Genomic DNA, 24834 nt, shown 5'->3' on the forward strand with positions numbered 1-24834 from the left:
AGTTTCACTTAAGAGTATCTTCGATAAAACAGAAAAAATTATTAATTTTATTAAAGTCTGACTCTTGAGTACGTGTTTGTTCAATAATCTCTGTACCACACTGGGAAAAATTTCTACACAGGCTGCATACCAGTTTGATGACTCTCAAGAAAAAGCACTTGTGAACTGCTGATGTTGTGAACAGACTGAGCCGATTTTTCAGGGAGTACCATTTTCACCTGAAGGAACGACTGAGGAGCTACATTTATTCAGGCTTCAGTATCCGGAAGGCATTTCCTCAAACAGGAAGGAAGCAGCCTATCCCCCTCAAGCGCTGCCTGGGGCAGTGCGGCAAGTACTAAAACTGGAGCTTGGATAGCAAGTTCCAAGTTTTGAAAACTTAAGATTTTTCTGATCAGCGGTAATATTAACAAATGTAGTATTTCGATATTGTTTAAAGAAATGTTCCAACATTTGGAATAGCCACATAACTCAGTGAACCAATATGTTCTATATGGTCAATGCATGATGGCAAAAACCCATGGGTAAAAAATCCATTCAAAGAACAAGACAGACAAACTCTAATGTAACAGAACATAAAAAATATTTAAAAGGATCCTGCAAAGAAGAATTAGTAGCAGAAAATAAAATACTTAGGCTCAAACCAAAAACCTTCATATAACGGATTCTTTTATTACCAATGTCTCTTAATCACCCCAAAACCACCAAAGTTTTTGCCAATACAAAAATTCATTAACATGAAATGTAATGTATCTTAGAAACTCATTAGAGAGCTCATGTAAAATCATGGTATATTGTAAACTTATGTAAAATCATGGTATATTTTATAAGCATTGGTCTAGAGGTCTGGTGCACTCAGAAATTTACTCAGATAATAATACCAACATCCACCAAAAAATAACATATTTGAAAGACATCTTCCCAATGCATAGGCTTTATACTAAATATGTGTATAGAACTTATCCATTTTAAGAATACAATGGTTTTTAAATATTTGTGTCCATGGGCGCCTGGGTGGCTCAGTCGGTTAAGCGTCTGCCTTCGGCTCAGGTCATGATCCCAATCCTGTCCTGCATCAGACTCTTCTCCCTCTGCTTCTGCCTCTCTCTGTCATGAATAAATAAAATCTTATAAATAAATAAATAAATAAATATTTGTGTCCAACAGTGTGTGTATTTTTTTAAAAGACTTTGGGGGGGGGCGGAGGGACAGGAACAAACAGACTCCATGCCCAGTGCAGAGCCCAATGCAGGGCTGGATCCCACGACCTTGAGATCATCTGAGCCGAAATCAAGAGTCAAACGCTTAACTGACTGAGCCACGCGGGTGCCCCAACACTGTGTGTATTTTTGCTCCTACTTCATTTTCGCACGTGAACACATGGAACTCGGTTCAAAGCAACGGGAAAAACTGACAATCTGAAGTCGCAGCACCAAAACACTGTGACTGATAACAGTGGCACAAAAAGAAATTATAAGATAGAAATTTTGTTGGTTCTCTTGTAAAAATCAGTAAATACAAAGAATAGTAAGTAGGTCACCATGGAAAGTACCACTCTTAGCAAACTAGGGTAAAGAGAAAGTACAGTCTTGCAAGGAACAACAATTTAAATTTGCAAAAGGCAAAAGTCTAATATTCCTTTAGCAAAACATATATGAAATCAAGCAACAGAGAACGATAAACTATAATTCTGAATATTACAAGCTCACTGAACTGCACTTAACCAATAAATACCCAAACAAGACTAACGAATGAGCATTTTTTTCCCGGGTCTTAATTTTAGGAGTCAAACTCTCTTCTCCTACAAAAGAACAGTGAAACTCTCAGATGAAGTTTCAGGAAACAAGGCAAGACTTCTTTATTTGAAACAACCTGTCACACTGTTTTTACTAGGGATGGGGGCAGAGCTAGACTCAACAGTGCTATGTCCTCTTGCAGTATGCTTCTGTGCTACCCAAATGGAAGACAGTCTTAAAAACACAAAGAAAATATCTGATATTCTGTGAAAATGGTCTTGTCCATTCTACCTAGGTCACCTGGGCACTCGCAGCAAGAGTACTGAAGGAAGTCTGAGGCTTCAGAAACCAACCAACCACTTAGCAAGTTTGTCTTGTTTGCACCCGGAGTTAATGGAGACAATGCCAGTTTATTCCTCTTGTCCTGGTATAATTATTACTCACATATTTTCCATATGGCTCACCCCAACTATATAATGCAGTGAGAACACTGAAAAAGCAACTCTTAACAGGGTGGGTATAAAGGGATCATATCTCCAAATAATAATGGCCACATATGACAAACCCCCAACTAATACCAGACTTAACTGTGAAAAGCTAGAAATTTCTCCTCTAAAATCAGGAATAAGACAAGGATGCTCTCTCTCACCACTTTTTTTAAAAAGATTTTATTTATTTATTTGAGAAATAAAGGGAGAGAGAGAGAGAGGGTGAGCACAAGCAGGCAGAGGGTCAGAGGGAGAAGGAGAAGCAGACTCCCAGCTGAGGAGGGAGCCCGATGTGGGACTCGATCCTAGGACCCTGAGCAGAAGGCAGACGCTTCACCAACTGAGCCACCGAGGTCACTCTCCCCATTTTTATTCAACATACTATTGGTACCCTACTGGAATAAAAAAAAAAAAAAATCAGTAAATTTGCAGGATACAAAATTAATACACAAAAATCTGTTGTATTTCTATGCACTAATAATGAACTTCAGAAAGAGAGATTAAGAAAGCAATTCCATGCACAACTGCATCAAAAAGAATAAAATACCTAGGTATAAATTTAACCAAGAAGGTGAAAGATCTGTACACTGAAAACTATAGACACTGATGAAAGAAATGGAAGACCTCACAAACAAATGAAAAGATATACCATGCTCATCGACTGGAAGAATATTCTCCCAACCCATGAGAAGAATATTGTTAAAACATCCATACTACCCAAAGCAATCTGCACAGTCAGTGCAATCTTTATCAAAACACCAATGGCATTTTTCACAGAACTAGAACAAAGAATTCTTTAATTTGTATGGAACCACAAAGGACTCCAAATAGAGAAATCTTGAAAAGAACAACACTGGAGGTATGCTCCCTGATTTCAAACTACACTTACAAGGCTTCAGTAAACAAAACAGTATGGTACTGCCACAAAAACAGATACACTGATCAATGGAACAAAACAAGAGAGTCCAGAAACAAACCCACATTTATATGGTCAATTAATCTTCAACAAAGAAAGAAAGAATATACAATGCAGAAAAGACCATCTCCTTCAATAACTGGTGTTGGGAAAACTGGACAACTATGTAGAAAAAATGAAGCTGGACCACTTTCTTATACCATATACAAAAATAAACTCAAATGGATTAATAAAGACTGACATGTAAATGGGAGACTAAAAACTCCTAGAAGAAAACTCAGGCAGTAAGCTCTTGGACATCAGTCTGAGCAGTATCTTTTTGGATCTGTCTCCTCAGGCAAGGGCAACAAAAGCAAAAATAAATGAATAAAACTACATCAAATTAAAAAGCTTCTACAGAGCAAAGGAAACCATGAAAAATATGAAAATGTAATGTATGGAATGAGAGAAAATACTTGTAAACCACATATCCCATATATCCAAACAAAGAATTCACACAATGCAACAGAAAAAAAATTAGAAATGGGCAGAGGTTGTGAATTGACATTTTTCCAAAGACATCCAGATGGCCAATATGCACATGAAAAGATGCTCAAATTACTACTCATCAGGGAAATACAAATCAAAACCACAAGAAGATATCGCCTCACACCTGTTAGAGTAGCTACTGTCAAAAGACAAGAAATAACAAGCGTTGGTGAGGATGCACTGAAAAGGGAACCCTCGTGCACTATTGGTGGGAATGCAATGGTACAGATACTATGAAAAACAGTAGCGAGGTTCCTCAAGAAATTAAAAATATAACTACCCTATGATCCAGCAATTGTACTTCTGGGTGTTTACCCAAAGAAAATGGAAACATTTATAAAGGTATAGGCACCACTCTGTTCACTGCAGCACTATTTACAACAGCCAAGACATGGAAGCAACTTAAGTGGTCATCCACAGGTGAATGAATAAAGATGTGGCATACATACACAATGGAGTATTACTCAGCCATTAAAAAAAAATGAAATTATGATGTTTACAACAACATGGATGGGCCAACCTAGAGAGTATTATGCTAAGTGAAGTAAGTCAGAGAAAAGCAAATACCGTATGATTTCACTTATGTGAAGTCTAAAAAGTGTAACAAAAACCACCACCAACAACATCAAAACTAGAAACAGACTCATAGACACATAAAATAATCTGGTAGTTGTCAGAGGGGAGAGGTGGTAGGAAGATGGGCGGCAAAATGGGGGAGGAAGGGAGTAAAGGCTACAAACTTCCAGTTACAAAATGAGACCTGGAGATATGATGCACAACACAATTTAGTTAATACATCTAACAACTTTGGATGGTGACAGATGGTAGCTAGCTTTATTGTGGAGACCACTTCCTAATGTATGTAAATGCACACTAATGTTGTATTGCTCTGTTGTACACCTGAAACTAGTAATACTTATGGTATCTACACTTCTCACACACACACACACACACACACACACACACACACAGAGCAAAGCATGCTATGTGTAATCAACCTAAAAACATGACAATACAAACAAGTGCAACAAAAGTTCACATCATTTTCTGTAAGCCACACAATTTAATTTCTTTCAATACCAAAATTTTTCTGAGTAAAAATACAGAAATTCTGGCTACTTTCCAGTCATAGTAAGCTATTCAATTTCAGTTCCTCTAAATAAGTTCATTCATGACACATACTTGTAAACTTGCAAGTATGAAACTTCAAATTATCCTTATCTTCTGCAATCAACTTACACCAGGAAAATACTTTCCCAGTTTACATATTAACTACTACATGTGCTTACTTTCACCTTATAAAATACATTCACTTTCTAAATTAAATTCTAACACAATTTTGGTCAATCACATATACCAAAATGGTGAGTGAAGTTTTACATTTTTATTGTTACTAGAACCAAACCTCAACCAGATGACCTGAGAGAGGCAAACAAAATCCCCCTCACCAGCTCTGTGCCTGCTCTATTTGGTCCTGATACATGATTGGAGATGTTAAGAAAAGCTTCTGCTCATTCATAACTCATGCATAAAGATGGTCCAACTTTGACAATGTGCCCACATCTGCCACCAGCTCGTACATACAGGGACACTAACTAGAAGCCCACCGTGGATCTGCAGGCCCTGCCAGCCTGTCGTGTCAGCTAACAGACTGGGACACACCCAAAACTGGTGAAAAGGTCTGTGAGAGTTGGCAAAGTATTTAGGATCTAACTCACAAGTGTAAATGTAGGTCAAACAAACTGTCATCTCTTTCCTAGGCATCTTCAAGGTGAATGAGTACATCCTAATACAATCAGCCAGGAAAATAATAGAAACAGCAAACTTCTGAACAAAAATGAACAGAATTTACCTAACCTGAAAATAATTTTCAATTAAGAGATCAGTTTAGTTTTATGTTCTATTTGCAGTACTATAACCATTTCGTTTATAATAAAGGAAAACAGATTTACATCAAAATAATTGCTATTATTATTTATTAGCATCTTCTGACATTATACCCAAGTTCAAGTCTGGTAAAACTGCTTACAAACAAATTAACCTATGCCACCAGAATAAGCAACACCTAGGAATAATGCCTTCCACAGTACAACCACTCAATTAAATCCTTAATGGCATAACCCTAAACCTTCTTTTCAGAAGCTTCCCACCAATCTGGTACATACCCTGATCTTCTGTGACTCATTTTTTCAAGAACATGAAAGAGACACTTCTACCATGCTATGAACCACAATCCAAATTTTATAGTCCAGAAAAGCCTAGTTACAACAGTTACATTCCATTAAGTCTATAAATTGCAGAAATTAAAATCAGTTTTCACTGGCAGAAGGAGAGCAAACTCAAGCTAGTCTAGATGCAGTTTCAACTTAAGATGTTCAACAGTGTTGGACAAGGGTTTACCTCAGACTGACAGGCTCACACCCATACAAACAAATCTTAACCAGTTCTTAAAGAAAATAAGGGTTAAAAAAGTTACAACCACCAATGAGTTTCAAAGAAAAAAAGAAAAAAAAAAAAAGACAGAGATGCCTATAAATACTAAAAACACATCACTGGCAACTGCCTGCCTGTATCATTGTATTATTAGTCACCGGAAAAAGAGATCTTCTAAAGTATCGATACTAAGACAACTGCTGTTTTTAGAACAGTTTCAGATATAGTTAATCTTGTGATAAAGCAGAGTGACAACCCAAGCACTAGTCTGGAATACAGATTTACCTATACTTTATGCAACTCATTACTACTCCATCTATGCTGACAAACCAGAAGTGTTTTACACATACCTCTGGGTAATATGAATCACCACATTACTTCTGAAGATTAATCAGAATATTAAAACATAACATATTCACCTTTAATAAAGCAATGTGGATGTATGTACAAACTCTAGGTTATATTTTCCCATCAAAAGAAGATAGTGAACTCAATATATTATTTCTAAAAAACTGACTTTAAGAACTATCTCGTAAAGCAAAACGGTCAACTACTTAGAATAGTTTTTGCATTTAGGTGTAACCTTTATGCAAAAGAGTAACACATGAAAACATAAATCTTTAATAGCCTAACATAATGTCGCCAAGTTCTTAATATGTATATACCCCTTGTTTTGTCAAGAAGAAAGGTATACAGGGGCGCCTGGGTGGCTCAGTCGGTGAAGCGTCTGCCTTTCTTTGGCTCAGGTCATGATCCCGGGGGTCCTGGGATGAGTCCTGCATCAGGCTCCCTGCTCAGCAGGGAGTCTGCTTCTCCCTCTGCCCCTCCCCCTGCTTTCTCACGTTCTCATGCTCTGACAAATAAAATCTTAAAAAAGAAAGATATACAGAAAGGAAGCCATATTCAACAGTTTTTCAGCAAAATATTTATTGAGGACCTACCACAGTAAAAGACGTAACAATGTTTAAAAAAATAAAATTCTAGCTCTTGCTTTCATGTAATCAGGGAGGGAAACAGAAACCAATGGCTATAATAACAAACTGGGACAAGTTAAACAACAGAACTCCAAAAACCAAGAGGGAGACCTTCGGGTAATCAGAGAAGCCCTCTTCTGAGGAAGTAATGGGAAGTAAAGATTAGCAACAAGCATTCTGCCATAATAATGAGAAATCCCTAAAAGAAAGAAAGCCTTAACATTAAGAAAACAACAGGACTAAAAAGCTTTAAGAAGCTTTTATTAGGGGCTATAGTTTTCCACAGTAATCAGGATCTTAGTTCAACTTAACATCAATCTCCTAGTGATAAAAAATATCAACATTAAGTTTAAATCAACTCTCATTTTACAATTTCAAAAGAATCTAGGACCCAAGTGAGGAAGGGGCTGAAAAATACACAATGACAAAATATAACCTGCTTTTTCTTTGGAAGCCCTCCTTTTACACATAAATGTGATTATGAAGGAAAAAGTAAACTTAACCAGGTTGATTTTAGGACACATTCTAATTTTCTTAAAAAGTAAATATAATCCAAAAAGCCAAGTTTATCATCTTATACTGAACACAGAAACCACAGAATTATCAGTGGTTATCAAGACTGCCTTAAGCCACCAAACACAAATGCTTAATGTAGTTATAAAATTTGACAATAGATACTGATTACTGTACCCTCACCCCCAAAAGAATATAAAACCACTGTACTCTCATATAGATACATAAAAAGAATATCCAAATATTTAAATATAAGGCTTAAATCGCATTCCTACAAATCAAATTCTGTAGTAAATCTGCTTAACATTTATTGAAAATAGTAAAGACCTGTATCACACATTCTTATAGAAAGCTAAAAAAAAAAATGATTCGTGATGCCCAAATAAAAATTCATCATCAGATGGTAGGCACTTTTAGACGCACGTTTAAATAAAGCAAAGTGAAACCATGAACGCTGAAATATTGGTTTAGAGAATTACTAACATGAACGTTACCTACATCATAATGAAAAATACACCCTATTAAATGTGAAGCTCAACCTGCAAGACCAGAATAAATTTAATAGTATGCGAAGGTTCTCCAGAACACACAGTATTAAGTGTGAGCTAGGTTCTAGAAAATGAAAAAACTACTATAAATAACATCAGACATTTTAAAAAACCAGTTTATTTCATTATGCAAAGCTATCCCAAATAATTCTGGAGAACCAGCTCTAAAGAGAGATCAGGTGTTAAATGGAGAGGAGAAACTACTAAATGGAATTCATAATCCTTTTCAAAACCAGTCCTTCAAATTTGCTTTGCTTCAAGACACATACACAGCAACTTCTCACCTGCAGAGTAGCTATGTAAAAAGTAGCTCTCCAAATGACAGGCCAGTTTTAATACCTAGAGTATCTCTAAGAAAAATAGAAAAAACGTTTCAATTGAGTGCTTAAAAATACACTTTTTGAGACCAATTAACTATAATCTGTTTCTGATTTAGATTTTTTTAAAATGCCAACGCAATTCAAAATCCCAAAGGGAAAACTAAATTATCTATTACTAAATTGAAAAAATACTCCTTTTCTCAACCAGACTTGGGCAATTTCTGAAAAAACAATTATAAATAGATTCATTCAAGGAGAAAAGCAAACCAACCACCTACCATGATAATATTTTACATCCCAATTTCTTAAACCAGAGATAAGAAAAATGAATCCATTATTGTCACGCTAAAAGTTAAATTACTGCATATCACCTTTCAGAAGACGTGCTAAGTCCATGAATGAGCACAACTACGTATTATTAATTTGCTTAGTAGGACCCAGCTGAAAATCATTTAAGATGAACTGCGCATCAGGAACAACTGAGTAGTGTTGGAGCTGGCAACCCAAACCTAATAATGTGCCTTCAACTAAGGATTGGCATGAAGGGCTCTACCCACCCAGACAGAAGAAATCCTTCCAACCACAGACAAGTCCAAGAAGTTGGAATCGTAAATGCCAACTTCACTCAAAAATATAGTCTGGGGGCTAATAATGATAACAAAAAGGATGAAATTTCATGAGAATGTTCAAGCTGGCAAACATGACTGGTGCATAAAGGCACCTTACCCAATAATACTGACGTTACGTTAGCTATTAGAACCAGTCAAAACTAGGAGCTATTAAAATCATCTCCCCAGAATGCCTGAATCCAGCGCAAGGTGCGCGGCATGCTGTCCAAGTTTGCGCAACTACAACTCAGGCATGAGATACAACTCCCAGCGTTTACTGTTATGAAACCACCTCCAGGTCTCTGCCAGACTTCACCTCTCTCCTCTTTTCCCACGTCACCGCTCCTAACCCGCAGACCCGGACTCAAACCTATTTTCTAAAAAACCCTTCAGAACTCCTCGAGCAGCTTCGCTATAAACAACTGCCATTGTCCTAGGCCAAGAGCAAGTGTGATTTCCTCCTCTTCTCGGGAGCACGCCCAGGACTGGCCGCCCCTAGGCGACGCCGCGCCGGCGGGCCCGGGAGCGGCGGAGCGGCGCGGGTGCGGCCCCAGGCCCCCTGCGCGGGCCCCGCCCCCGCCCCGGCCCCCCCCCCGGCCCCGGGCCCCTCCCCGACGGCCCCCGCCTCCGCCCCCGGCCGGGTCACCGCGGACGCCCGAGCCGGCCCGGGGGGGAGGGGCGCCCCGGCTTCAACCTGGGCGGCCGGCGACGAATGGGAGAAAGCCTTCCTCTCCCCTGGAGTTCAATTCCGGGCTGCGTTATCAGCAAATGCGCACAATTGGAACTTTCCTGATATTGACTCTGCACTCGCGGCTGGCAACCCCCAAGTTTTCAAACCCGCTGAAGCAGAACACCGCCGGTCACATGCTCGCCGGGGTGACAAAGGTCCGCGCTCCCCACAGCCCGGAGCGGACGCGGACCCGCCGCCGCCGCAGTCAGGGGACAACGCCATCAGGTCACGCCCGCCTCCCACCGCACGGCCTCCCGGCGCAGACCCCGGCCCGCGGCCCCCGCCCAGCCGCCGCTCGACTCCCGGTCAGCGACCGCGCTCCCCGCCCGCGCCCCCGCGCCCGGCTCCCGACCCGGCCCGCGACCCCCGGCCCCGCGCCGCACAGGTGACCGCGCCGCGCCCGCTGTCCGCCGGCGCGGGCCCCCCGGGTCCTGGGGCGCGGAGCGCGGCCCCGGGGGGGCGGGGTCGGCGGGGGGTCCCCGCGGGGGCTCCGCCGGCCGGGGGGGGGGAGGCCCGAGGGGGGCTCCGCGGAGGGGGAGGGGCGGCGCGGGGAGGGGCGGCGCGCTCACCTCGGTGGGCTGGCTGATCTCGAACAGGTCCAGCCGGTTGGCGTTCCAGTGGTGGATGATGTCGGCCAGCTTCCGCCGCTCCTCGTCGCGGCCGCTCGCCGACATCCTCCCGGCCGCGCTCCTCGGCCCGCGCCGCCGCGGGGGTCGGGGCCGGGCCGGGCGGGACCGCGCGCGCCCACGGGTCCGCGGGCCCGGCTCTCCCCGCGCTCGGCCGCCCCGCGCTGTGCCGCGGCTCCGCGGGCTCCGCCGCCGCCGCCGCCTCGGGCTCCCGGGCTCCCAGCCGCTTCGGCCGCCTCAGCCGGCCCGCCCCGCGTCAGCCCAGCCGGCCGGTGTGCGCCCGAGCGCCCGCACACGCCGCCCGCGCGCCCCGCCCCGCCCCGCCCGCCGTGCGCGCCCCCGCGCCCGCGTGCCCGCCCCCGCGCGCCCGCACCGCCGCACCTCGGGCGGCCTCCGCTAGGTGCTGCTGCGCCGGCCACCGACAGGCCGCCGCGCGCCGGGCCGCCTCACCTCCCGCGCGCCGGGGCCGGGGCGGGGTCCAGGGCGGGGCGGGGCTCCGACGGGGGGCGGGGTTCGGACGCCGCCGGGGCCGGGCGGTGCTGGGTTCGGAGCGGCAGGGGTGGGTTCCGACCGTGCCGGGTGGGGGCCGGCGGGGGTGGGCTCCGACCGCGTTGGGTCTGCAGGATGTTGGGTTCGACCGAGTGGGTCTGGGTTCCGAAGGTGCCGGTTTGCCGGGTGCTGGGTGTGCAGGGTGCTGGCTTCCGACCGTGCTGGGTTCGCACGGCGCTGGGTTCGACCGGGTGGGGCTGGGTTCCGAAGGTGTTGGGTCTGCAGGGTGCTGCTGGGTCTGGACAGGCAGGGCTGGGTTCCGACGGGGCTGGGTTGGGGCCGGCGGGGGTGGGTTCCAACCGTGCTGGGTTCCGAAGGTGTTGGGTCTGCAGGGTGCGGGGTTCCGACGGACGGGGCTGGGTCCGGGCGCGCGGGGCTGGGCGAGGACGATGGGCGTGGGCACGCAAGGGTGGAGGGACAGCAGAGCGCGGGCAGAAATCCCCGTGGGCGGGCGCGTTGGCGAGCGCGGGAGTGCGGCGGATGCTGACCTCCGCAGCAGGGCCCGTGTGCACTCTGCTCCCCCTCTAGCCCCGCCTGGGTCCCCCGCAGGTGTGTGTGGGTCACTAAGGTGTCCCTTCCAGGGTGATTCCCTTCTTGTTGGGGTCCAATCAGAGCAGTCCTTTTGGAGCTGCTTCCTTCTGAGGAGGATAAATTAGCGTGCTCCGTATGTGTGTTTCAAAGATGAGCGTGGTGCCATGCTCCCGGTGTTCTGGAGGCAATAGTCTCCTCTGCTCTCCTGCGTTCTTTGAGCCTTTGCTGTTGTCCAGGTGTGTCCTGCAGTGCAGAGTGCAGCTGGGGTGCCCAGCTCTCTTTGTGTCTGTCCGCCCCGAGACCGATTGTACCCGCAGAGCTCCCCAGACGTGGAGAGCCAGCCTAACAAGAGAGGGGAAGAGTCATTTTTTTTTGACAGGGGGAAATGCCACCTCACCCTGATGTTAAAGCCTCCAAGCGTCCCAGTAGGTGTGGAGCCCTCAAATTAATTTCACTAGCAGGCTTTCTAAATTTTAGGGATGTTTGTTTCATTAAGTGCTTTCTCTTTAATTGCCCCCTACCTTCCCCCCCCCAAAAAATAAGTATTTTTGGCCACAGAACACATTCCAACAGATTCCTCCATGCAGTGCTCATTCAGGTGAAGCTGGTTTCTTACATTACCTGTGATGTGCTGTAACCAAAAGCCTTCATCTTCGAATTGCCAGAGCTAAGGAATGAAAATAGTGAGTTAAATTTGACAAAGCCTCTTTATTTTTGGCATTCCTCTGTCTTCCAGTGTGGAGATAATTTCTCTCTCCACCAATCGGATCTTTTCTTTTGTAGGAAAGAAGAGATCATCCCTACTGGGCTTTGTCTTCAGCTTTTTCCTCAGCACTCTACAGTGCAGGGGCGGGGAAGGAGGCTCTTCAGCCCAGGAGCCCCCCAGGTGCTGAGCCAGTGGGGGTGGGGTGAGGAATCCTTCAGGAGTTCTGTGGTCTGCTCTCTCAAAATTAGAGGGTGGTGACTTGTAGAAAAGCAAAGGTGTATAAATGGTATCTTCATGTTCTGGCATTCTCTTCCTTTGTACCTTTAATAAGTTCCCGTGCTTCTTTACAGACTCCTGTTGGTTTTTCTTTCTGTTTTGTTTTGTGTTTGTAGTGAACGTGGCAGAGTCAACAGGGCTTGGAACTGTCTCGCTAGATTCCACGGGCACCACACGAGTCAGCGGCCACCGTGTCAGCCGAGTTCTCGTTGTCAGAGCTTAATTCCTGATGATGCTCTTACCAGGAACCACTTCGCTCATAAAGAATTATGCAGTCTGCAAAGCTGGTGAGTACATTGCGGGTGTCCGAAGTAAGTACGGTAGTGTGGCTAGGGAAAATTCAGCATTGCTAGAAAGTAAGTCTGAGCTCCCTGCAGTGTTTTTGTAATAAAAATGTCTGGCATGCACGGAAGGCCTGCACTATGATGCAGGACACATAGACAGCTCTTAATCAATGTTAATTATTGTAGTTTTCATGAGTCTTATTAAAAATCCCCATTTATATTATATGTGAGTAGTATATTAATATCCAAACTACAACTCGTAGTAGATTGCAACCAGCATTAGTTTATTGACAAAGGTTTAAAAGCAACCCCAAATCTGTAGAATACCTATGACTTCTAAATCATGAAGAGCAAGTATATATGTGTTCAGGCCATGAAATTTTTAAGGTTGACGTGCTGCATTAACTATTATTGTTCAAGACCTCAAGGTAATACACTGATCCCTGTGTTAATTTTGATACCACATTATAAAAATAATTAGACACAATCTTCTGTTTTCAGTGTACTGTTGAGTTCTGATACATTTGAGAAATCAGATTTAACTGCTCCTCAAGAAATACTGTATAAAAATAAATTCATGCGGGATTCATTATTCACCCCACCTCACAGACCGAGAAACCAAGATGTGAGACCAGAGACTAGGCTGAAGGTGAGCAAAGCTGGGTGAGGTTGAAAAAGAAAATCGTTTTCATCTATAACTCTGTTTTAAGATTTATTTTCCACTTCGTATTTAACTTTTAGTTTTCTTTCTTTAAAGTAGTATTTTTAGTTACGCTTAAAAGAGTAAGAGCTCCTGCTTAAATCTGCATTGGTCTACAAATATTTCTAAGTATCTCTGTCTAAAACTTAAATCTACTTAAAACCTTAAAGTATAATGTAATGGGGACAAATAAGTAATGATATTTTATTAAAATTCTGGTTAAACTCTGAACTTAAAAAATTTTTTTTCAATATTAATGAAAACCAGGTTCTAAGACCAACCAAATGTAATAAACCTATTCCTGCCCCAATTTTCCCAAGCTTTGGAAAACAGAAAATGCCAAGAGAAAGATTAGGAGCTTAATCCATCTCAGAAGAACAAATGGTACAAATATATCAACTCTGTTTAATCTATAGTTCATTTAGTTTTCTAGCCACCAATAAATTTCATATTTCAGTAAGTTAATTTTGAAATATTTTAATCCTAAGATTATACAGATCATTTTAGGAGCCCTTTTGCTAGATCTATCAATTCAGAGGATGGTCTTTAAATAAAACATCAAGTAAAGGGATATAATAAAGTTACAAAGAGCAAACTTTCTGGGGTAGACTACATTCCACAAGTGAAGTTCATCTAGTTAGTTATAGAAAGTTAAATAACCAGACTCTTCCTCTGCCAAACCCATGGCTAGGAATGTCAGTGTTGTTAATTTAACTTTTAAAAAGAGAGAGATTCCAAAGGATTAAGTCTCCAGAAGTAAGGAGGGTATGTGCTACTTTACTGATAAATGGAGGAATATACCTTTAAATTCTTCCTGCATTATATTTCCATGTTCTTGATGGTTAAATTTTAGGTTACCTGTTAGAATTTTCAGGAAACAAGGGAAAGCAGAGATACATAAAGCCCTTAAAGTAGGAAATTAAGCTTACCAACTGAGACATCAGTGGTTAAATGTGTTTGATAGCATTTTATAAATTAAGATAATGCTGCAAAGAAGATGCCAAATCTTAAGGAAAGAAGGTATTTACACTGAATGCAAAAGAAATAGACCATGTGTGTGTGCGTGCGCACGTGTGTGTATGTGTATTTAAGGTGTTAGAGGGGAATTATACCTTGGGAACACCAGTCACTTACCCTTAATGTGTTGGAGAACTGCTTCATGTTACCTTAGTTTACCTAAGGCCGCTTGGTGCCCAGGACTTGTCTTTCTGACTCTGCTTCTGTCCCCGACTCCCAGCGCTGTGCACAGCACCGTGCTTTGCCTATAATTGATGTTGGATGAATAATTGCTGACCGCAGTGGTGGCTGCTGTGGTCCGTGGCCCCCAGCCCAGCGCCGCCAGCCCTCTTGCAGTAGTGCCGTCACTCAAGTGAGTAATCTTTACACAGGTGGACGCCACAGCATGAAAGCCACAGATGGTTTCCACCCAGCCTTTCACCTTTTCTCTAGATAATAAAAAGTATAGTTCCAGACAGTGGGGCTGGAAGGAAAAGGCGTGTTTGCCTCATCCCTGCAACAGAGGTCTTGGTCTACTGAGCGGCTTGCACATGACTCCATCCACTTGCTGCCATTGATTCAACAGAAGCAAAGAGAATGCAGGAGACATTGTGAAAACCAGGTTCTAAGGTGAACTGACTCCTGCCCCAATTTTCATAGGCTCTGGAAACTAGAAAGTGTCAGGAAGAAAATCAGGAATTTAACAGACCTAAGAAGAACCAAAGGTACAAATATATCAACCTTGATTCCCTATGTCTCATGCCCCTTTCTGCCAGAAAGTGGGTATAATATATATATACATATATATATATATATATATACACACACATACATATATATAAACATATATTTTATAATATAATTACATATTATAAAAATAAAATATAAATAAAATGTGTCCTATAATTATTTACATAGTAATATAAATTATATATATAATGTATGCTGGTATATAGAATATATATAATTTTGTTAGAAAACATTTTTAAATGCAAACTCCCATTACATTTTATTTAAACAAATGAAAACACAGACCAAATGAAGGGAACGTGGACTATTAAATGCTTTACCAGCAGTAAGAACTGGAGAAACCAAGAGAAATGTGTTGTTCATGGGAAACCTGAAAGTGGAATATCTCAGGTCTTCCCCCCGGCCTCTCCTTGATCCACTAGCATCTCTGGAAATCAAAAATACCAAATTATACGTGTTTGCTTTTGGAAATGCAGTACAACTTAAACATTTTTAAAATAGCTGATGTTTGCAAAATCTTGTGGAAAGTAAAAATCTTGGCCTGAAGCTTTGGTTAAGATGGTGTTTGTGCTCGAGGTGCTGGTGCCACACACATGCCCCTGCTCTAAATATACACTAATGATAGATGAAGGACAGAGAAAATGTAAAATTAGAGGGTACTTGAAACAACCAAACATCCCTGAGGATCTGCGTTGGATGCAAGTGCACAGGATGAGAAGGAGCTAGAGAAGCCATACTGCTGGACTCGGGGCCCAGAGCAGGCAGATCCGACAAAGCGGTGGGATCCTATTGGGCACTGGGGACTAAGAGCCTACAGGGAAGGGAGGAAACACGGATCCAGCCTTCTGACCAGGAGCTGAGCTAAGCCATACATTGGTATATCCGGATCCTCCTGCCAGGACAACACTCCTTGCTCCAGGATGAAGGCCCCACTTGGACCAGGTCAATGCCTCCGTTAGCCAGAAGGAGGTGTGAGCAAAGAGGCACCGAGAGAGGGGGAGAGAGAGAGAGATTGAGAGAATCGCCACCTAGGATGAGTTGACAAACCCAAAATTCCAAAACACATGCACAAACCAAATGCTAATGTTACCATCGAGAGCAGGAATTGAAAGATGAATTCACTCCAGGCTAAAATTAACAAGTCAGGAAGCAACAGATGTTGGTGAGGATGTGGAGAAAGGGGAGCTCTCTTACACTGCTGGTGGGAATGCAAACTGGTGCAGCCACTCTGGAAAACAGTATGGAGTTTCCTCAAAAAGTTAAAAATAGAACAACCTTACAACCCAGCAATTGAACTACTAGGTATTTATCCAAAGGATACAAAAATAGTGATCCAAAGGGGCACCTGCATCCTAATGTTTATAGCAGCATTGTCCACAGTAGCCAAACGATGGGAAAAGCCCAGATGATGTCCATCAACAGATGAATGGATAAAGAAAATGTGTGTGTACACACACACACACACACACACACACACACACAGGAATATTACTCCACCATCAAAAAGAATGAAATCTTGCCGTTTGCAACAACATGGATGGTAGAAGGTATTATGCTAAGCAAAATAAGGCAATCAGACAAAGACAATTATCATATGATCTCACTAATATGTGGAATTTAAGACACAAAGCAAGTGAACATAGGGGAAGGGAAGGAAAAATAAAATAAGATGAAATCAGAGAGGGAGACAAACCATAAGAGACTCTTAACTACAGGGAACAAACTGAGGGTTGCTGGAGGGGAGGGGGTTGGGGGGAATGGGGTAACTGGGTGATGGGCATGAAGGAGGGCACTTGATGTTATGAACACTGGGTGTTATATGCAACTGATGAGTCACTAAACTCTATCCCTGAAACTAATAATACACTATATGCTAACTAAATTGAATTTAAATCAAAATTTTTTAAAAAAGATAAATTCACTCCAGACAAAATAAAAATAATGAAACATTCTGAAAAGAGCTTTAAATAAATATTTAGGAAACTTAAATATACGATGGGGTAATACCCGTAAAAAGGGATAAGAAATTGTGAAATATTGAAGTGGCAGAAATAAAACAGGCATATATTTAAAAAGAACCAACTAGAAACCCTAGAGATGATAAAGGTAGCAATTGACATAAACACAATAGAAGAAACGTGCTCAGAAACGCATCTGGAAAGTAGAATGGAAAGATTTTTTTAAAGACAGGAGTCCTATGAGGGACAAGAACAATAGGCTAAGGGTTCAATCTAATCTAATTAGAATTCCAGAGGAATGAAGGGAATGACAGACAAGCATAATTAAAACAATAAAAGGTGGGAATGTTCCAGAATGTCAGAAACACGTGAGTCTTCAAATTAAAAGTGCTTCTAAATACCAAGCAGGATGAAGGAAAGTAAACCGACACTTGATACAGAGTTGGGAAACTGCAGGGTAGAGGTCAACATGGAAATGTTAGTAGTTACCTGAGAATGGACTGCGAATGAAGGGAAAGGAATAGAACCCAAGAGAGGACCTAGAAAACATGCCCATTTTGTGAGGGACAGATCAGGTGGGAGAGCACTCAGGCTCACACAGGGGCACGTGTGTCCAGCCAGTCTTACTCACCTTACTTCACTACACCCCTGACCCATGAACAACATGGGTTTGAACTGCAATGGTCCATGAACAACATGGGTTTGAACTGCAATGGGGTTTTTTTACAGTATTGTACAATAAAGCTATTTTCCTTAAGATCTTCTCAATAACATTTACTTTTCTCTAGCTTACTTTATTATAAGAATACCTTACATAATGCCTATAATGTACAATATGGGTTAACTGTTTATGTTATCAGAAGGCTTCTGGTCAACAGCAGGCTATTAGTAAAGTTTGGGGGGAGTCTAAAGTAGAGCACATATTTTTGACTGACCCTTGCACCCCTAACCCTTGCATTGATCAAGGGCCAGCTGTGTTCTAAACACCCTATTTCAGTAACACCATTTCCTGATTGCCGCTACTGGCCAGGAAGACAAGTAGGAGAGTTCTCTTCAGCAATACCCCTATAACGTAGCTGAGCGCAAATAGCCCAGCTGACACGGACCCTCTGTAATTAGTGATGTGTTTGGATTAGGTCTGAGATTTCCGAAAGTTGGTGGTCATCAGAGATTCCTAGGGAGCTTTTAACTTGTTTTGTAGCTTTCTTAGGATAGAAAATTTTCAATGCTATCCATGGGCATAATAGTATAGAGAGCTCCCTGCCCCCTCCCACCCTCCACTGCTCCCACACTCATCACAAGCCTGCTTCACCACCCTCTGCCCTCTTTCCTCATCCCTGGATTATTTTTAAATGTAGTCAGACATTATTTTATCTCATTCCTAAGTGTTTCCAATGTATACTTAGAGGACAAGGACTGTTGGGGCCCCTGGGTGCCTCAGTTGGTTGAGCGACTGACTCTTGGTTTCCACTCAGGTCATGATCTCCGAGCCATGAGATCGAGCCCTGCGTCAGGCTCCACGCATAGCAGGGAGTCTGCTTGAGATTCTCTTTCTCCCTCTGCCCCTTCCCCCACTCACACGTGCATCCACATGTGCACTCTCACTCTCAAATCTTAAAAAAAGGAAAAAGACAAGGACTGTCAAAAATACATATTTTCCTAATACCATTTATCATAACTTGAAGAGAAACAATTACTCCTCAGCTATCAACTATCAACTCCACGTTCACATTTCAGAGGACTTTTTAAACCTACATATTCCCTCAAACCAATCCTAGACACTGAATCAGTATCCAGAATCTCCCTGAGTCATTCTGACAGGCCTGATAACCACTGGCTTCCATGATCTTTTAGATCTCTTCTGACCTTGAGACTGACTTTTCCAAGATCACACATCTGAAGTCACACCTAAGTGGGACTGTCTCCATTATGTCACAGAGCCAGCATGGGAATCTCTTCTGTCCATGTTACCTCAAGTGTTGGGATGAGAAAGTAGCACAGGATCAACAGTCAAATTCTCAGGTTTGAGCTCTGTCTCCTAACATTCATCATAGGACAGTGAATGGACCCTTGCAGCTCTCTGAGACTCAGTTTCCTCTGGTGAAAAATAAACATCATGGTGTGGATGACCTGACTGTCCACCGTGCAGAACTGTTACACAGTTCAAATTCAAGTAAGGCACGCGAACGTGCTCGCTAAGAGGCCATGGCTATAGAGATGTTGTCATTCTAATTTGAACATTGGTACCGTAGGGTTGCAGAAAAGATTTTTTTTAACAGACTTGAAAATGAGTGAGACCGTACAGAAGTAGTCATGCTTAGATGTGGAAAAAAGAAAAATTGTAAAATCTTAACTTTTTATGCATATTTTTAATTATTAAGAGACACTACATTAGAAATTCCATTTGTTCAGAACATTGTGGTAAGCCTCTAGAGCCTTGGGAGAGTTGTAAGCAATAGAATACTTCAATAAATATCTGGGTGGTGGTTGTTTTCACTATGTATTATTATAATTGTTTTCATCGCAATGCGATGTCTGTAACGAATTTGGTACATTATGTACTGTGAATTTTTAAACTGTAATTCTGTATGTGGGAGAAAACAAGTGCTCATCTATCCTTCCCAAATTACTAAACCACCTTTCCAGTTTCCATCTCCAAGACTCAAGGCTGTCTTGCTGCCAGTCCCCTCCTTTCCCCTCTTTCTGCAGCCCGCCCCCCACCGCACCCCATCACACGCCTTCTCCAAACGCCCCACTCAGGGGCTCCGACGCCAGGGTCCTTCTAACTCCCTACCTTCTCACTCTGCCTGTGCTGTTGGTCCCGAACCCTGGCACTTCTCTTTACCCTCAGTACTCTCCTGAGATTTTGCTGCACTGTTCCTCCTACTTCAGACCCATCCGAACTTCCTAACACAGGACAGCGGTCATATCACAGCTGCCATCCCCCTAATTACACCCTCGCATGCCGTCAGCTCAGCCTGGCTCATTTTGGTAGCTTAGTTTCCTACTATTTCACATGTGAATGCCTCTCCATCTCACAAACTTGCTTCTGCCTCCCCACCTCCCCAGTTCTGCTCACACCTTCCCTCCACTGGGAATATCCCCTCTTAGAGCCACCAGATGAAATCCTAACCTCCCCCCTAGACATTCGTGCTGTTTACTGGTTTTGATTTTCCTCTGCTAAGCACACACAGTTTCACCTTCCACCCCTGTGGTGTTAGGCACGGCCCTGTGACTTGTTTTGGTTAATGAAATGGTGCAGAAGCAGTATGTCACTTAAGAGCTAGTGAGTGACCGGCCAGCCCTGTTTTCCCTTGCTGCAGTGCCTGGAAAAAGTCTGTGTAGGAGTGGGAGAGCCATAAAGTGAAACAGCCCAGTCTCAGCCACAGCCAACCCTGCGGGTTCACTGGGTCCCACAGTGGGTGTGAAGCACTGAAAAGTGGGGGCTGCTTTCTACCATGGGACAACTTGCCCCACCACTGAAGTGGGGCACGTGCACTAACCACAACTGGAGGGGCATCCCTGCGGGACCCCCGTGGCACCTCATCCCTCTGCAGTCACGCCCCAGCTGATGGAAGAGCATGGACTTAGGGTCACATAGAGCCAAGTTTGAAGGTCACACTGTCATGGACCATTAGTGGCCAAGTATGCTTCTAAAACCCAGTTTTCTTATCTACGTAATTGGCAGGCTGCTCAGGATCCTCAAAGGTAAGTGAGCTGCAATGTTCACCCTTCAGTGAGATCTCTTTCTCCCTGGTATTACAAACACGCAAACCTTAAAGTAATTTCAGAGAATAAGATTTATTTTTTTCTATATGTGGGGCAATTACAAGACTACACAAATTTCTCTGTTCAATATTTTCACCGAAGTCTAATCTCTTCTTTTTAACCTTTTTTTAAGATTTTTAAGTAATCTCTACACCCAACGTGGGGCTCAAACTCACAACGCCGAGATCAAGCGTAGTGTGGCCCTGAGCCATGGGTGCCCCCAATCTCTTAAAGCACAAATACGTATTTCTTTTTCAGGTAGTTAACAAGGCAAAACATAACTGTGAAATTAATTTGGTTAAATCATTATGTAGTAATATTCTTGTCTTTCTAAAACAAATATTCGCTGAAATTTTCACAAGAAAAGTCTATTTAAAAACAATTGTCAGAAAAATAAAGTAAAATTGTTTTGTTATTCAAATGTCTCCAATTACCCTTGACCTGAGTATCTATTTTGAAATATATGACAATTTTTTATTTCAGCATTTTTGTTTGTTTAATATAGATTTATGTAAGTATTAAGGACGAAATGAATAAATATACCGTCATTATAGAGTAACTTACATGGTAGACTAGATGAAAGCAGTTTGTTGTTTAGATACTAAATTCTTTAAAATAATTACATATTAATACGTACTGAGACTATGATGCTTTCACTAGAGTAGCATAAAGCCTCAGTGCAGTTAGAAATACATTATTAGCAAAACAGTATTAGGTACTATGTAATTTCAGTAATTCATGGTTGCAATTCCCATGAAAAACTTAAGACATCATTAGCATCTTTTAAAACATTAATCTCAGCAGTGAGTTTTGAGAGAATTTTCTATGATTTTATACTTTCATTTGGATTGGGATGCCAGAAATTGACCCTTTTGGTTCAATAACAAGATTTTTTCAAGGAGGAATTTTTAACTGTTATTTTCCCCACAGTCATTAAATAAAGAAGATAAGATTACAGTGTGAATTTCAATTTATGAATATAGTGAACTGGCAACAGAGTAAAAAATAAAATCTTTAAAGGGGCTGTAGCCAAGAGTATACATAACAAAGTATCCAACAGATGTATGCCCAATTATGGGTGAGATAATTATGTTCTAGCTAAAAACGATTTCTTTAAATACAGAAGTTCATGAAGAGATGTCCATTCAAAGACTAATGACAAATGTTTTTTTTTTTTTAGTTTAATAATGTGGTTTATTTGTTGCAAGGCAATTACAAGGAGTGACAAAGCAGGGTGAATTCCATCTTTAAAAAGGCATATTCTAAATACTTCCAGTCTTGGGGCACCTAGGTGGCTCAGTCGTTAAGCATCTGCCTTTGGCTCAGATCATGATCCCAGGGTCCTGGGATCGAGCCCTGCATCGGGCTCCCTGCTCCGCGGGAAGCCTGCTTCTCCCTCTCCCACTCCCCCTGCTTGTGTTCCTGCTCTCACTATCTCTCTCTCTGTCAAATAATTAAATAAAATTTTTAAAATAAATAAGTAAATAAAAAATAAATAAATACTTCCTGTCTTGTATGATTTTCTGTACCATAAATCCACATTTTCACAACTGACCTTTATTTCTGAGGTCATGTAGACTATGGATTAATATGAACGAAGGTTAGTATTTTAAGCCAGAGATCAGCAAACTACAGCCTGTGGGCCAGACCCAGCCTGCTTTCTGTTTTTATTTTTTATTTTATTTTTTTAAAGTATTTATTTATTTGACAGAGAGAGACAGAGCGAGAGAGGGAACACAAGCAGGGGGAGCAGGAGAGGGAGAAGCCGGCTTCCCGTGGAGTGGGGAGCCCGACATGGGGCTCGATCCCAGGACCCTAAGATCACGACCCTTGTCGAAGGCAGACACTTAACGACTGAGCCACCCAGGCGCCCCTGCTTTCTGTTTTTAAATGGTTGAGAAAATCAAAATGAGAAGTGACACATGACAAGATGCTAATTTTAAAGCCTCGATATAGACAGTATTTAATAAACAGGGATAAAGTTACAGAAGCAAAAAAGAGGAGGTGTCCACTTCTCATCAGTTAAGACTTGACGTCATTGTACTTGCCTTGTTGAAAACAGAAAGTTGTCAGGTTTCACAGCTTTTCTGGGAGGGCAATGATAATTACCCCAGAAGAAAGTGTTTTAGTCCAAAATGAGAATTCAGTATTTGGAGATTTTTGTAATCAGAACACCTTCCGAAAGATCCAGCAACATGAAAGCACCTGACATATTTGGGGGATTTTATAAACAGGGTGTTGGAATCCAGAATCAACTCCAGACTAGGTCCGTGAGGAAGACAGCCGAGGGACAAAAGCTGAATTATTATTTTTTAGTTTACAATAGCTGTGTATCAGTTCCACGTATTTTTGGGAAAAGCACAATGGTGAATTAATAAGCGTCCTCAGCTAGTCCTGGGAGAAGGGCACAGAGCACAGAGCAGGAATTTCGCCACATGAAAGCAAAAGCCCAGACCACACTTACCTGGGCATTCTGCCTTCAGGTGAGAAATACAACAGTATTGGGAATCCTGGTTGGTAGCCTGTTTCTCTGCCCACTTATGTGTCTTCTCAAGGAGTTCCTTCCGTTCCTTGTCAAAAGTTCAACACTATCCCGATTTCCAATATCACAGGTTAATTTGTCTAGTTTTTGAAGTGTATAAAGATAGGATCAAAGTGTGGGGGTGGGGGGTCAGGATTCATCAACTTAGTTGTGTGTGGTGGCTTTTTCCTTTTAATTGCTGGGCACCATCCCATTGTATGACTGGGCGATAATTTCTCCTGCTAGGGAGCCTTTGGGTGATTGTTGAGACTTCAGACTGTTGAGAACGGTGCAGCTCTGAATAGTTTGTGGGCATCTTTACGCGCACCGCAGTTGGGTGTGTGCCTCGGAGCGGCCTTGCTGGGTCATTGGGTCCATGAGCCCACGCGATCAGCACCACCAGTGCGGGGACAGGGCTGCTGTTGGTTCTGTCTGGAGCCATTCTGGTGGCCATATAGTGATGTTTTATTATTTTAATTCTCGTTTTTGTGAGAATAACCCTCTTGTCACATATTTATGGACCATGTGGATATCCTATTTTGTGAAGTGCCTCTTGAAGTCTTTTGCTTATTTTTCTGTTTGGTCATCTGTCTTCTCTTGATTGGTTGTAGGAACTAGTGACTCATCCTGGGTGTAAACTTTCTACCTGGTGGGCGACTGCTCTGTGCTCTGCGGCTCGCCCCTCCGTTCTCTCAGTAGCATCTTCTATTCTTCACTTTTGAGTAGTTTTCAATTTTAATGTAGCCTACTGTATGCCCCTTTCCTTCCATGGGGAGTGCTCTTTTACGTCTCATTTGGGAAATTGTCTCTATTCCATAGCCATAGGGCTTTGCTCTTGTATGATCGCCTCTCAATGTTTTACCCTTCACATTAGATAAATAGTAGGCTTGGCATTAATTATCGTGTACTGTTTCAGGGTAGGAGTTATGTTTTATATTTTTCTATGCTGATTACCCAGGTTTTCTGAGCGTCATTATTAAAAAGTTCCTCCCGCAGCTCCAGCTTTGCCATAAACCGTATGTTCACATGTGTGTGAGTCTGTCTCTAAACTAATTATTCTGTTTCTTTCGTCTACTTGTCTATTGCACAAAAAAAACCTGCCCTAATTACCAAAATGTTATAATAAATGTTGATATCTGGTAGACTAAGCCCTTCCACTGTTCTTTTCACTTAAAGGTCATCTTGGCTTTTCTTGATCCTTTGTGTTTCCATGTAAATTTTGTAATCAGATTGTCAATTACCACAAAAAAATGCAGCTGGGATTTTTCTTGACATGGCATTGGATTTATAGATCAATTTGGGGAGAATTGATACATTTATAATAAAAGCATTTCTAATCCATGCACATGGTATATCTCCCCCAACATCTTTATTT

At 42.4% G+C, this 24834-nt stretch overlaps 2 protein-coding genes across 20 annotated transcripts in view; one reads left to right on the plus strand and one right to left on the minus strand.

Moving 5' to 3' along the window:
* Window positions 1–10531, minus strand: part of AFDN (afadin, adherens junction formation factor) — a 144832-nt gene extending 134301 nt beyond the window's left edge. For 9 of the 18 annotated variants that reach the window (XM_027603063.2, XM_027603061.2, XM_027603062.2 and 6 more), the window contains exon 1: window positions 10364–10531. In XM_027603063.2, coding sequence (XP_027458864.1) covers window positions 10364–10468 — 105 coding nt within the window. In that variant the 5' untranslated portion in view covers window positions 10469–10531. The remainder of the gene's footprint in view (window positions 1–10363) is intronic. The other 9 variants (XM_027603070.2, XM_027603078.2, XM_027603075.2 and 6 more) reach the window with 2 other exon arrangements.
* Window positions 9811–15299, plus strand: LOC113927318. 2 transcript variants are annotated; one of them, XM_027603080.2, is made up of 6 exons: window positions 10960–11929; window positions 12166–12183; window positions 12284–12386; window positions 12599–12769; window positions 13268–13415; window positions 14855–15299. In XM_027603080.2, exons 1-6 carry the CDS (start codon window positions 11902–11904, stop codon window positions 14870–14872), a joined length of 486 nt encoding a protein of 161 aa, XP_027458881.1. In that variant the 5' UTR covers window positions 10960–11901; the 3' UTR covers window positions 14873–15299. The 2 variants fall into 2 exon arrangements, 1 of the variants encoding a protein (XP_027458881.1); XR_003521581.2 differs by lacking the exons at window positions 10960–11929; window positions 12166–12183; window positions 12284–12386 and adding an exon at window positions 9811–10099.
* The last annotated feature ends 9535 nt before the right edge of the window (window positions 15300–24834 follow it).

This window comes from Zalophus californianus, chromosome 7 (genome assembly GCF_009762305.2).
Source record: "Zalophus californianus isolate mZalCal1 chromosome 7, mZalCal1.pri.v2, whole genome shotgun sequence".
In the NCBI taxonomy this organism is placed as follows: Eukaryota; Metazoa; Chordata; class Mammalia; order Carnivora; family Otariidae; genus Zalophus; species Zalophus californianus.